This window comes from Macaca nemestrina, chromosome 15, assembly GCF_043159975.1.
Source record: "Macaca nemestrina isolate mMacNem1 chromosome 15, mMacNem.hap1, whole genome shotgun sequence".
NCBI classification, from domain to species: domain Eukaryota; kingdom Metazoa; phylum Chordata; class Mammalia; order Primates; family Cercopithecidae; genus Macaca; species Macaca nemestrina.
The window spans coordinates 33,342,039-33,356,587 of record NC_092139.1 but is presented as its reverse complement, the minus strand read 5'-3'; the positions used below and the strand labels follow the sequence as shown (position 1 = coordinate 33,356,587).

The 14,549-nt window shown below is 47.5% G+C and overlaps 1 protein-coding gene across 1 annotated transcript in view; it reads left to right on the top strand.

The window, feature by feature from the left end:
* LOC105496157 (histocompatibility minor 13) overlaps nt 1-14,549 on the top strand; it is a 56,438-nt gene that overhangs the window by 10,750 nt on the left and 31,139 nt on the right. Inside the window, 2 exon segments of the mRNA XM_011766283.3 lie at nt 2,453-2,551; nt 14,116-14,198. Coding sequence (XP_011764585.2) covers nt 2,453-2,551; nt 14,116-14,198 — 182 coding nt within the window.

The window sequence follows — 14,549 nt, the reverse complement described above, 5'->3', positions numbered from 1 at the left end:
GCCCTTGAGGACTGTGAGGATTTTGCCTAGCAGAGAGAGGGCAGGTAGAGAACACTGTGATCCTGAAAGCTTTTGACCCTGTTTGGAATACAAATTTATACCAAAAAAAAAAAGAAAAGAAAGAAAATAAATTTATACCAGTACTATATTATCATTGATAAATTTTCATTAGAAACTTCTGGCTGGGGCCGGGCGCGGTGGCTCAAGCCTGTAATCCCAGCACTTTGGGAGGCCGAGACGGGCGGATAACGAGGTCAGGAGATCGAGACCATCCTGGCTAACACGGTGAAACCCCGTCTCTAATAAAAAATACAAAAAAAAAAACTAGCCGGGCGAGGTGGCGGGTGCCTGTAGTCCCAGCTACTCGGGAGGCTGAGGCAGGAGAATGGCGTGAACCCGGGAGGCGGAGCTTGCAGTGAGCCGAGATCTGGCCATTGCACTCCAGCCTGGGTGACACAGCAAGACTCCGTCTCAAAAAAAAAAAAAAAAAAAAAAGAAACTTCTGGCTGGGTACAATGGCTCACGCCTGTAGTCCAGCACTTTGTGAGGCTAAGGCCAAGAGTTTGAGACCAGCCTGGCCAGCATGGTGAAACCCCCTCTCTACAAAAAATAACAAAAATTAGCCAGGTATGGTGGCATGTACCTGTGTCCCAACTACTCAAGAGGCTGAGGCAGGAGAATTGATTGAATCAGGAGGCAGAGGTTGCAGTGAGCCAAGATTGTGCCACTGCACTCTAGCCTAGGTGACAGAGTGAAACTCTATCTCAAAAAAAAAAGAAAGTTCTTCACCATAAATTCTCTTTCCCCTCCTCCCCCAAGACAGAGTCTCACTCTGTCGCCCAGGCTGGAATGCAGTGGTATGATCTTGGCTCACTGCAACCTCTGCCTCCTGGGTTCAAGTGATTCTCCTGCCTCAGCCTCCCATAGCTGGGATTACAGGCGTGTGCCAGCACACCCGGCTAATTTTTGTATTTTTAGTAGAGACAGGGTTTCACCATGTTGGCCAAAGCTGGTCTTGAACTCCTGACCTCGTGATCCACCCACCTCGGCCTCCCAAAGTGCTGGGACTACAGGCGTGAGCCACTGTGCCCAGCCTTCTTTGGCATAAATTCTGTGAAGCTAATTTATTCCTATGTTGGTCTGTTACTCCATTTTTAATTCTTTTCATTTTTATAACACTGAAATTGTTTTTATTGCATTTAGTTCTTTTTCATGTAAATATTTATCCTTCATCAGTTCTTTACCCACATCACATTCTTGCCAACTGTAGCATCTGCCATTATAAATTTAATTGTGGCTTTTATTTTTACCATTTTCAAGTTTGCCAGTCAAATTTCTTTTTTTTTTTTTTTTTTTTTTTTTTTTTTTTTTGAGACGGAGTCTTGCTCTGCCGCCCAGGCTGGGGTGCAGTGGCCGGATCTCAGCTCACTGCAAGCTCCGCCTCCCAGGTTTATGCCATTCTCCTGCCTCAGCCTCCCAAGTAGCTGGGACTACAGGCGCCCGCCACCTCACCCGGCTACTTTTTTTTGCATTTTTTAGTAGAGACGGGGTTTCACCGTGTTAGCCAGGATGGTCTCGAAATCCTGACCTCGTGATCCGCCCGTCTCAGCCTCCCAAAGTGCTGGGATTACAGGCTTGAGCCACCGCGCCCGGCCCAAATTTCTTAAATTTAAGTTTTGTCAAGATTTGCTTCTCCTCACAGTTGGTGTCTCCCTATGTGCAGTTTCAGCCATTGTCTGTCTTGTTTGTTGTTAATTTCAACTCATAATATTAATTACCTACTGGATGACAGAATAGTCATTTTTCCCTCTTAGCTGATCCATTAGAAAATTGAAAACAATTGTCTTTGAGAGGTCTGAAACTGCTGTGGCATCACTCGTGTCCAAGTTTTCTTCTTTCAGTTATTCCATACTGGAATGGCCTCTGCCATAGCCCCTCTCCCCAGATGTGTCACACATGCCCTGGGTTCTCCTTGGTCTCTTGATCAGGGTCCAGATCTCCTTATGGCAGAATGGCAGGATCGGCCAGTCGTGGTGGCTCACACCTGTAATCCCAGCACTTTGGGAGGCCAAGGCAGGTGGATCACTTGAGGTCAGTTCAAGACCTGCCTAGCCAACATGGTGAAACTCCATCTCTACTAAAAATACAAAAATTAGCTGTGCATGGTGGCACATGCCTATAGTCCCAGCTACTCGGGAGGCTGAGGCAGAAGAATCACTTGAACCCAGGAGGTGGAGGCTGCAGTGAGCCAAGATTGTACCACTTCATTCCAGCCTGGGTGATAGAGCAAGACTCCGTCTCAAAAAAAAAAAAAAAAAGTGGCAGGATCAGAGCATCCTGCCCCAGAATGAGGCAGGCAGCATCCCTAGCCCAGGAAACAGCATTTGCAGAGCCTTGCAGGAACACATGGGAACCAGCCGTGCTGAGCTATTGCCATTCTTCTCTCCCCTAGAATGCTTCGGACATGCCTGAAACGATCACCAGCCGGGATGCCGCCCGCTTCCCCATCATCGCCAGCTGCACACTCTTGGGGCTCTACCTCTTTTTCAAAGTAAGTCTTTTGCCACCTGTTGTGTCATTTGATCTAAATGATTTTATCTTATTTTATTTTATTTTTCCCATCACAAGAGCCATGCATGTTCATTTATAGAAAATAAAGAAGAGAGAAAAATTAATAATTCACCCTTAGACCTACCCAAAGACAACAACTGTTAGTGTTTGGGGCCCTTTCTCACTAGTCTGTATTTCTTTTCTCCATGTAGCTTTTTGTTTTGTTTGTGTGATATCAGTTTGGTTTCATTGTGCTGTTTATGTTGGGATGGGGTATAGCTTGTGCCCAGACATACCTCTACCATACTAATGGCCTTTTTTTTTTTTTTTTTTTTTTTAATTTATCGAGGTTTATTTTCCCAATAAAAGTTACACAGGCTCAGTGTTGAAAACCTGGAAAACACAGAAAAGTAAAAAGGGAAAAACAGCAGTCATCCAAAACCCCACTACCAGAGACAGTCACAGTTGCCCTTCGGAGGTGTGTCCTTCCACTGTTTCTCCCTGTGCATGGTTTCTCCGTAGCTGTGACCACATGGTGTATTCAGTTTGTAGCTGCTTTTTTCACTTCACATTAATAACATCATAAACATTTTCTCATGTTACTGCAAACTCTCTTTAGTTGTACTATTTTCTGGATTATAAAAGTAATACATTCAGAAAAGCTAAAGAAAGTATATCAATAGAGGAAAAAATAAATTCCACAACACAGAAGTAGTCATTAACAATTTGGCGTATCTCCTTTTGGGCTTTTTATTTATTTATTTTAGGACAGGGTCTCACTCTGTCCCCCAGGCTGGAGTGTAATGGCGCCATCACAGTTTACTGCAGCCTCAACCTCTTAGGCTCAAGAGATCCTCCTGCCTCAGCCTCCCAAGTAGCTGGGACTACAGGCACGCGCCACCACACTCGGCTAATTTTTTCTTTTTTGAGACAGAGTCTTGCTCTGTCGCCCAGGCTAGAGTGCAGTGGCACAATCTCGGCTCACTACCACATCCACCTCCTGGGTTCAAGTGATTCTCCTGCCTCAGCCGGCTGAGTAGCTGGGAGTAGATACACACCACCACACCCAGCTAATTTTTGTATTTTTAGTAGAGACAGGGTTTCACCGTGTTGGTCAGACTGGTCTTGAACTCCTGACCTCATGATCTGCCCGCCTCGGCCTTCCAAAGTGCTGGGATTATAGGTGTGAGCCACTGCACCCAGCCAATTTTTTCTTTTACTAGAAATAAGATTTCGCTTTGTTGCCCAGTCTGGTTTCAAACTCCTGGGCTCAAGTAATCCTCCCACTTCTGCCTCCCAAAGTGCTGGGATTACAGGCATAAGCCACTGCATCCATCCACTGGATCTAACCCCCATCCCCCACGGATGGATGGGGGACTCCAGCCTGGGGGACAGTACGCCTTTTAAAAAGCGTATGTTTAGCTTTTTTTTTTTTTTTTTTGAGATGGAGTCTCACTCTGTTGCCAGGCTGGGGTGCAGTGGCACAATCTCGGCTCACTGCAACCTCCGCCTCCCAGGTTCAAGTGATTCTCCTGCCTCAGCCTCCCGAGTAGCTGGGACTACAGGCACATGCCACCATGCCCAGCTAATTTTTGTATTTTTTAGTAGAGATGGGGTTTCACCATGTTGGCCAGGATGGTCTCGATCTCTTGACCTTGTGATCCACCCACCTTGGCCTCCCAAAGTGCTGGGATTACAGGCGTGAGCCACCGTGCCCGGCCTGTTTAGCATTATTATAATCATAACTGTAGTGTTAGATCTTCTTTTTTTTGTTTATGTTAGTTTTTTCTTTGTTGATTGGTTTTTTTAGAGACAGGGTCTCACTGTTGCGCAGCCTGGAGTTCTCTGGCACAATCATGGCTCACTGCAACCTCAACTCCTGGACTCAAGTGGAAAAAACTGGCTGATTTTATTTATTTATTTATTTTTAGAGACAGGGTTTCACTGTGTTGCCCAGGCTGGTTACCAATTCCTTGGCCTGCTAAAGCACTGAGATTACAGATGTAAGCCACCATGCCAGGCCCTTGTTTTGTTTATTTTGTTTTGTTTTTGAGAAAGGGTCTTGCTCTGTCACCCAGGCTGGAGTGCAGTGGTGCAATCATGGCTCACTGCATCCTCGACCTCGTGGGCTCAAGCGATCCTCCCACCTCTGCCTCCAGAGTAGCTGGGACTACAAGGCGTGCACCACCACACCTAGCTAATTTTCGTGTTTTTAGTGGAGATGGGGTTTTGCATGTTGCTCAGGCTGGTCTCGAACTCTTGGGCTCAAGCTATCCACCTGCCTTGGCCTTGTAAAGTGCTGGTATTACAGGCATGAGCCACCACACCTGGCCCCTTCTTGTTCTTTTAATAGTACATCAACTTTTTTCCTGGTCATTGAAAATTCCTCAAGGATGACTTTAATTTACATCTTAAAATGTAGGCTGGGCGCAGTGGCCCATACCTGTAATCCCAGCACTTTGGGAAGCCGAAGTGGGTGGTCAGGAATTCATCTGAGGTCAGGAATTCAAGACCAGCCTAGCTAACACGGTGAAACCCCATCTCTACAAAAACTACAAAAAAATCCATCCTGGCCAACATGGTGAAACCCAGTCTCTACTAAAAATAACAAAAATTAGCTGGGCATGGTGGCGTGTGCCTATAGTCCCAGCTACTTGGGAGGCTGAGGCAGGAGAATCACTTGAACCCAGGAGGCAGAGGTTGCAGTGAGCTGAGATCACACCACTGCACTCTAGCCTGGCGACAGAGCAAGACTCTGTCTCAATTAAAAACAAAAAAAGGCTCAATTTAAAAAAAAAATACATGTAGGCCTGGTGCAGTGGCTCACCTGTTATCCCAGCACTTTGGGAGGCTAAGGTGGGAGGATCACTTGAGCTCAGGAGTTACAGACCAGTGTGGGCAACACAGTGAGCCCCCATCTCATTCATAAGTAAATAAATAAATCAATTCATCAATAATGTATATCATTTAAAAAATTTGTTGCCAGCCTAGGCAACAGAGCAAGACTTCGTCTCAAAATTTAAAAAAATTTTTTTCAACCTAAAGTACAAATGAACCATAATCCTCTCCCCAGTAGTTTCCTGTGATTCTGTCATGCATAAAATCTATACTTATGTTAAATTATATATATTTATATATGTATCAAATACATGATTCTTACCACAGAGGTATTTTTATATCAACAAAGTCAAATTACCCCATTCTTTCATTCTTTTTTTTTTTTTTTTTTGAGATAGAGTCTCGCTCTGTCACCAGGCTGGAGTGCAATGGAGCGATCTCAGCTCAGTGCAACCTCCGCCTCCGTGGTTCAAGCGATTCTTCTGCCTCAGCCTCCCGAGTAGCTGGGACTACAGGTGCGTGCCACCATGCCCAGCTGATTTTTGTATTTTTAGTAGAGATGGGGTTTCACCATGTTGGCCAGGATGGTCAAGAGATCTTGTGATCCGCCCGCCTCCCAAAGTGCTGGAATTACAGGCATGAGCCACAATGCCCAGCCTCTCTCATTCTTTTTAACAGCTGTTCATGGTTCTGTTTTACAGTGTACCCTGAGGGTGTTTAAGATCTGTCCCATGTTGGGGGTATCATAGCAGTATTGTCGTGAACACTTCATACACCTAATTTGTGCACTTATTTTCTTCAAGTTTATCTGCAGTAGGTCTACCAAGTCCAATGCATCTCCATTTGTAATTAGATAGTGCCAAATCACCCTCCAAAAAGATTGTATCATTTTACATTCCCACTGACAGTTACAAGCGTGCTGGCCTACCCAGGCGCTCACCTGCATTGGATAGCACCAAAATTTTTAGTTTTTTCCAGTCTGTGAGTGAATAAAAAAACTTTTTTTTTTTTTTTTGAGATGGAGTCTCACTCTTGCCCAGGCTGGGGTGCAGTGGCACGTTCTCGGCTCACTGCAACCTCCACCTCCCAGGTTCAAACAATTCTCCTGCCTCAGCCTCCCAAGTAGCTAGAATTACAGGTGCCTGCCACCATGCCCGGCTAATTTTTGTATTTTTAATAGAGACAGGGTTTCACCTTGCTATAATCCTGGCCTCAGGTAATCCACCTGCCTTGGCCTCCCAAAGTGCTGGGATTACAGGTGTGAGCCACTGCGCCTGGCCAAAAACATAATTTTTTAACACCTATTTCCTATTTCATAGCTCCCTCATTTTTTTTTTTTTTTTTTTTTAAAGATGAGTTCTTGCTCTGTTGCCCAGGCTGGAGTGCAGTCACATAATCATAGCTTACTGAAGCCTTGTTCTCCCAGGCTCAGGTGATCCTCCCGTCTCAGCCTCCTGAGTATTTGGGACTCTAGACGTATGTCATTACACCCAGCTATAAATCCTCTTTTTTTGTTGTTTTTTGTTGTTGTTGTTTTGTTTTCTTTTGTTTTTTGAGACAGAGTCTCTCTCTATCACCCAGGCTGGAGTGCAGTGGCATGATCTCGGTTCACTGCAATCTCTGCCTCCCAGGTTCAAGTGATTCTCCTGCCTCAGCCTCCTGAGAAATGCTCTTTTTAATGGTTACAGGGTATCCCCACGAGCAACCAGCCTGGGCAACATAGCAAGACCGCATCTCTACAAAACATTTAAAAATTAGCCAGACATGGTGGTGCAGGGTTATATTCCCAGCTACTCAGGAGGTTGAGGCTGAAGGATGACTTGAGCCCAGGAGTTCAAGGCTGTGGTGAGCTATGATCATGCCGCTGCACTCCAGCCTGGACACGAATGTTACCCTGACAATAAAAGAAAAATATCCCAGGCCGGGCGCGGTGGCTCAAGCCTGTAATCCCAGCACTTTGGGAGGCCGAGACGGGCGGATCACGAGGTCAGGAGATCGAGACCATCCTGGTTAATACGGTGAAACCCCGTCTCTACTAAAAGGTACAAAAAAACTAGCCGGGCGAGGTGGCGGGGGGCCTGTAGTCCCAGCTACTTGGGAGGCTGAGGCAGGAGAATGGCGTGAACCCGGGAGGCGGAGCTTGCAGTGAGCTGAGATCTGGCCACTGCACTCCAGCCTGGGCGACAGAGCGAGACTCCGTCTCCAAAAAAAAAAAAAAGAAAAGAAAAATATCCCTATAAGCAGATACAGCACAGTTGACTTAAAGCATCCCCCTCACTTTAAACAGAAAATGTCATTCTGATTTTTACTCTAAGAAATAAGAGTGCACTAAATAACATTGACTGTTCACAGATTTATTTTTCTTTTTTCCTGGACCTCAGGTAAAGAGCTGAATTTAGGCCAGGCACAGTGGCTCACTCCTGTAATCCCAGCACTTTGGGAGGCCAAGGCAGGTGTATCATGAGGTCAGGAGATCGAGATCATCCTGGCCAACATGGTGAAATCCCATCTCTACTAAAAATACAAAAACTAGCGGGGCATGGTGGCGCACTCCTGCAATCCCAGCTACTTGGGAGGCTGGGGCAGGAGAATAGCTTGAACCAGCGAGTTGGAGGTTGCAGTGAGCCGAGATCGCGGCACTGCACTCCAGCCTGGTGACAGAGACTCCATCTCAGAACAAAACAAACAAAAAAACAGCTGAATTTATCAAGTGCCTTGGTTCATAGCATACCATCCTTGATCTATGCCAGGCCCCCGTACTTTGTTTTTTTTTTCTCCCACTTCACTCCAATATCCACCTCCATTTCCCACCTTCATTTCTGTCTCTGCCAGAGGCAGCTGCTTTAATGCATTTGACTTCTGTCCTTAGATGTATATGTTTGTTATAAAATATATAGTGTTGGTGTATCTGTGTGTATGAGTGGGAATTGCATTTCCATAAATAGAACTGTGCATTGCATCTCCCTCTGTTTCCTTTTCCACTCTCTGTACCTTAAAATCTCTCTGTGGATCTGTGTACATCCAGCCCATTGCTTCTGCCTTTGCTTTTGGCAGATATTTCTGAAGTCTTGAGAGACCTTCTAACATTTTTAGTATTTAGGATTCTTTCCTTAGACCAGATGCTCCCAAAAGGAATTTCTGGCAGCAGTGGGTGTGAGCATTTTTATTTAAGGCACTGGCTTCCTAATGCTCAGCCTTTCCTCCTCTCTAGGCAGGTAAGCCTCAGTCTGCCTCGTGCCAGAAGCACAGAGTATACCTCTTCCCCATGCCTTTAAAGTGTCCCCAGTAAGATTTCTGAAAGGCAGCTGCCTGGACAGCACAGCCGCTGGGCTCCTCCTGGACTCCCCCCTGACGTCTGGCTGGTTGGTTTGCTTAACAGAAAAACAGCCCACCACAGCGGCTCTGCCTCAGCCCTTTTCCTCCCCTCCTCCTGGTTGGGGCACTGGAGGTTGTAACTGCATTGTACCTTTTTAAAACTTCCGGGCCGGGTGCAGTGGCTCACGCCTGTAATCCCAACACTGGGAGGCCGAGGCGGGCAGATCACCTGAGGTCAGGAGTTCGAGACCAGCCTGGCCAACATGGTAAAACCCCATCTCTACTAAAAATACAAAAAAGTTGATTAATCAAGCGCGGTGGCCCATGCCTGTAATCCCAGCTACTGGGAAGCTGAGGCAGGAGAATCGCTTGAACCCAGGAGGCAGAGGTTGTGGTGAGCCGAGAACATGCCACTGCACTCCAGCCTGGGTGACAGAGTGAGACTTCGTCTCAAAAAAAGCAACAAAAAAACTTCATATTTTCCTGTTGCCTCAACATCCCACCAACAGGCCATGAACACTTTGCCCAGGTGAACAGGTACCTGTGATAAGGCTGGTCCCTGCCACAATTTCCCTTCTCGCCCTCCTCTACTGTGACCTAGTGACATTCAGACATATCAGTGAGATCCCCTTTTGCTTGTGTCTTTCACCCTGAGCCCCAAGAAAGGCACTTGGCCATGGGTCTCCTTCTGTAGGACCTATGAGTATAATAAATCCTTTCATTTCATATACCTCTCTCTCAAGGACTTTCACCTTGAGTTTAGAATGATCCCATCCTCATCACCAATTGTGTTGTAAAAAGGAAGTTCCCCTTGTGAGGTTTTTTTTTCTTGTTTTTAGAGACAGAATCTTACTCTTTCACCCAGGCTGGAGTGTAGTGGTGCGATCATAGTTCACAATAACTTTAAACTCCCAGGCTCAGGTAATCCTCCCATCTCAGCCCCCTGAGTGGCTGGAACTACAGGCATGCACCACCATGCCCGCCTAATTTTTTTTTTTTATTTTTTGTAGAGTTGGGGTCTTGCCACGTTGCCCATGCTGATCTTGAATTCCTGGCGTCATGCAATCCTCCCGCCTTGGCCTCCTAAAGTGCTGGGATTACAGGCACAAGCCACTGCACTCAGCCCCCTTTATGAAGTCGTTAAGGATCACTCGCACACAGCCACAGAAACTATGCTCAGAGAGGCTTATGAAATTACAGGATTTACTATACTCACATGTTCTAGAGAAGGAGGCATGCATGCCACACAGGGGGCCATATGGGAGGAGCTCCGAGGAAGCCACTTAACCAAGCAGGTGAGGAGAAAGGGGAGAGGACAGAGAGAAGGAAGGAGAGGGGAGGACCCCTGGACAAGTGCCTTTGTTGGGGCTCAGGGTGGTACAAGCAAAGAGCATGAGGGGATTTACCAGTATGTTTGTATGGTATTAGGTCATAGAAGAGGAGGACCAGAGGCTAGGTGCCATGGCTCACGCCTGTAATCCCAGCACTTTGGGAGGCCAAGGTGGCAGATCATTTGAGCCCAGGAGTTCAAGATCAGCCTGGTCAACATGGTGAAACCCTGTCTCTACAAAAAATACAAAAATTAACCAGTGTGGTGGCACACACCTGTGTCCCCAACTACTTAGGGGCTGAGGCAGGAGGATCACTTGAACCCTGGAGGTCGAGGCTGCAATGAGCCAAGATGGGGCCACTGCACTCCAGCCTGGGCAACAAAGTGAGACCCTGTTTCGAAAGAAAAAAAAGAAGAAGAAGAAATGGGCCGGGTGCAGTGGCTCACGCCTGTAATCCCAGCACTTTGGGAGGCCGAGGCAGGCGGGTCACGAGGTCAGGAGATCGAGACCATCTTGGTTAACACGGTGAAACCCTATCTCTACTAAACAAAATACAAAAATTAGCTGGGCATGGTGGCAGACGCCTATAGTCCCAGCTACTCGGGAGGCTGAGACAGGAGAATGGCATGAACCCAGGAGGCAGAGCTTGCAGGAAGCCAAGATCGCACCACTGCACTCCAGCCTGGGCGACAGAGCAACACTCCGTCTCAAAAAAAAAAAGAGGAGAGCCAGAAGGAGAACCTGGGCAGAATGTTCATAGTCTATTTGTGGGGATGTTGAGGCATCATCTGTAAAATAGGTTTTTAAAATAAGTTTTAAATTTTTACAATACGGTAACATTTCACAAAATCATAGCATTTACTTTATCCCACCTTATTTAAAATTGATTCCCTTGAGGCAACTCAAAAAATTAAACCCAACAGCATAAGAAAAACAAAAGAAATAGAGTTAAAGGAGAAAATTAAAATAAGATAAAACAACCCTTGGTTGAGGACCACACCCATACCCCATGCTCTAAAGCCTGTCCTCTTGCTAGAAATGGGCTTAGTTGTGGCTCTGGCTTTTTAGCAGCCAAAGCACAAAGGAAAGTGAGACCTGGTGCCCAATCCGCATGGGTCACAGTGAAACCACCCAGAAGCTCAGAGGTGTGGCCTGAGAGCAGTTTGCCCCAAGGGCTCAGATTGAAAGAATGCAATGTGAGAGGTATGCCACATCTTCATAAATAAAGCACAATTCATATGCCTACAAAGTCTGCTCATAGGTCTTTTTCTTGTAGCACTAACATTATGGACCACCGATTTGCCCTTCCATTCAGTCATTCTGCATTTATTGAGAGCCTGCTACATCAGGCCCTGGCTGGGTACTGGGGATACTGAAGTGAAAAACACAGCTGACCATCCCTGCCCTCAAGAAGCATCTTGTTAGGCCGGGCGCGGTGGCTCAAGCCTGTAATCCTAGCACTTTGGGAGGCCGAGGCGGGTGGATCACGAGGTCAGGAGATCGAGACCATCCTGGCTAACATGGTGAAACCCCGTCTCTACTAAAAATACAAAAAATTAGCCGGGCGCGGTGGCGGGCGCCTGTAGTCCCAGCTACTCGGAGGCTGAGGCAGGAGAATGGCGTAAACCCGGGAGGCGGAGCTTGCAGTGAGCCGAGATCGCGCCACTGCACTCCAGCCTGGGTGACACAGCGAGACTCCGTCTCAAAAAAAAAAAAAAAAAGCATCTTGTTAAGCGCTAGAGACAGACACCAATCACATAGATAGATGTGAAGTTACACCTGTACAAAGTGCTGTCAAGGTGAGGTCCATAGCACTAGGAAAGCATGGAAGAACCAGCTTCAGGGTGAAGCTTCTGCCCAAGCCCCTTATCCACAACAGCACCTGCGTTGACCTAGCTCAGCCGAAACCCCAGGAGTCATCCTCCCTGCCCCACCAAGCCCTCATATCCAGCCCCTTCACACATCTTGCAGCTCCAATTCCAGAACAGATCTGGAGGTTGGGTGCAGTGGGTCACACCTGTAATCCCAGCACCTTTGGGAGGCCAAGGCAGGTGGATCACCTGAGGTCAGGAGTTCAAGACCAGCCTGACCAACATGGTGAAACCCCATCTCTACTGAAAATACAAAATTAGGCGGGCGTGGTTGTGCATGCTTATAATCCCAGCCACTTGGGAGGCTAAGGCAGGAGAATCACTTGGACCCAGGAGGTAGAGGTTGCAGTGAGCCAAGATTGCACCATTTCACTCCAGCCTGGGCAACAAGAGTGAAACTCCATCTCGGGGAGGGCAGGAGTAGGGGGAGCAGAACAGATCTGGAATCCTTACACTGCTTATCACTTCCCCTCCATCCCTCTAAGCCAGGGCACCGTCCCCCTCCTGCTCCCGCTTCCCCTCTTGCCCTGCAGGGTCTTCTATACAGCAGCAGAGGGGTCCTCTCATGCTGTCTGATCATGTCAAACCCTGCCCCCAGCACTCCAGTACCAGCCTGTCTCATGCAGGTGAATCTAAAGACTTTCCCATGGCACTGCAGGGTCTGGCTCCCTCTTCCCACCTAGCCTCCTTTCCTGACACTGTGCCCATGCTCCCTTAGCTCTAGGCTCACAGGCCTTCTGTAGTCCCTGCACACATGAACATGCACCCACCTCAGGACCTTTGCACCTGCTCCCTTCATTTATGACTCTCGTCCTATGTCCTCTCCTCCAGAGCGTTCCCTGACCACCTGTCTAAAATAGCAGCTCTGCCCTTTCATTTTCTATCTCCCTGCCCTGGTTTGTTTTTCTTAGTGCCCATTACCACCTAACAATATATGTAACTGTTTCTTTCGAGATTCTTTCTCCCTCACTGGCCCATGAACTCTAGGAGAGCAGCAGCTTTGCCTGATTCCTTGCTGAATCACTGATGTCTAGCACAATGCCCTGCACATAGTAGGCAATCAATCAATATGGGCTGAATTACTGAGGGGTTGATTGTGTCATGGAAACTATGTGAGCAAAGCTTCTCTGATCTGGGAGCTAAAGAAGGTTGAGTAGGGGTGGCCTCGGTGAAGACAGACGAGAGGAGAACATCTCAGGCAGCAGGAGAGCTTGTCCACGGCTGCCTGTGGGTGGGCATGTAGCACACACATCACACTGCAAAAAGGCCAGTGTGGCTGCAGTGTGTAGAGCAAGAGCATGTGTGAGCCAAGGCTCAGGAGACCTGTGGTGGCCACCACGAGGGCAAGAGGCCAACAGGTGGATGTGAGCTTTCAGCTTATGAGAGCAGAAGTTAGCTGCAGAAAGGCTTCCAGCAAAGGAGTGATATGATCTGACAGGTGTTCAGCAGATTCCAAAACAGCCCTGCTTGAGAGTGGCCAGGTTCCCTATACCCCACACAACAGCACATTATTCCCTCCAGCTTAGAGACCATCATAGTAATAAATTCAGCAGTGATGCAGCAAACATGGTGCACCATGGCATAGCCTTTCCAAAGTCCAGAATTAACACGTGACCATTGACTGGAACATCGTGACAGAATATTTCTCAAGTTTCACCTAACGACAAAAAGACCAAGCAGCAGCTGTCAGGGATGCCGTCATAGCTTCAGCCATCACTGCAGGAGGAGTCATCAGAAAGTAGAATGTGGAAAATGGAGTGGGAAAGATGTCTTGTAACTAGCATGCTTGGAGCCTGGGTGGCCACTCTGTAGGGGCTCCCTGGATGATTAAACAGGGAGAAGGAAGTGTGGAAGAGTGAGTTCTGAGGTTCCAGCAGCTCTCTTGGGCTCTATACTGAAGACTCCCTTATCCCTTCAGAACCCCTGTGCAGCACTCTGAGCACAAACATAGTTGCTTCTCTCCAGATAATAGAGCCACTAAACGTAAACCTGCAGACCCCTTTGCAAGGTACATCTGGGGGCTTGAGGTTTCTCCCTTTCCCCCACAGCTGCAGAAACTAGAATGCCACTAGTATTGTCTGAGACTCTTCCTGACAGTCCCCCAACTCAAGAAGGGTAAAACCAACCTCCAGAAGAGAAGCAGGGACTCTGGTTTCCTCACAGCCACTGGCAACCCTAACTTCCTGTTTCTCTTTGTATTTCTGCCTCAGATATTCTCCCAGGAGTACATCAACCTCTTGCTGTCCATGTATTTCTTCGTGCTGGGAATCCTGGCCCTATCCCACACCATCAGGTCAGAAGGCATCTCTCTGCAACATTTGAAGCAGCTTTCTCGGGAACCAGTACAGGGTCTTGGATGAGAACATGACTTTTGGCATCACTCAGAGCCAGGTTTGAATCCTGGCTATAAAACTCAAGGGACTCTTTCCCCTGCACACTGTAGATGACTAGGACAAGAACAATGACCTCTCTGGGCCACAGTTTCCTTATAGAAATGATGAGGATCTGGTGGGTGTTTCCACCACCACAGCTGTTGGGAAAGTGATTTGTGAGCAGTAATGTCATGTTAGTTGTGACAGTACTCAGGTGAGTAACACCAGTACCACCTGCCGGGTGTTGTGGCCTAGCTGTGTGCTAAGCGTCA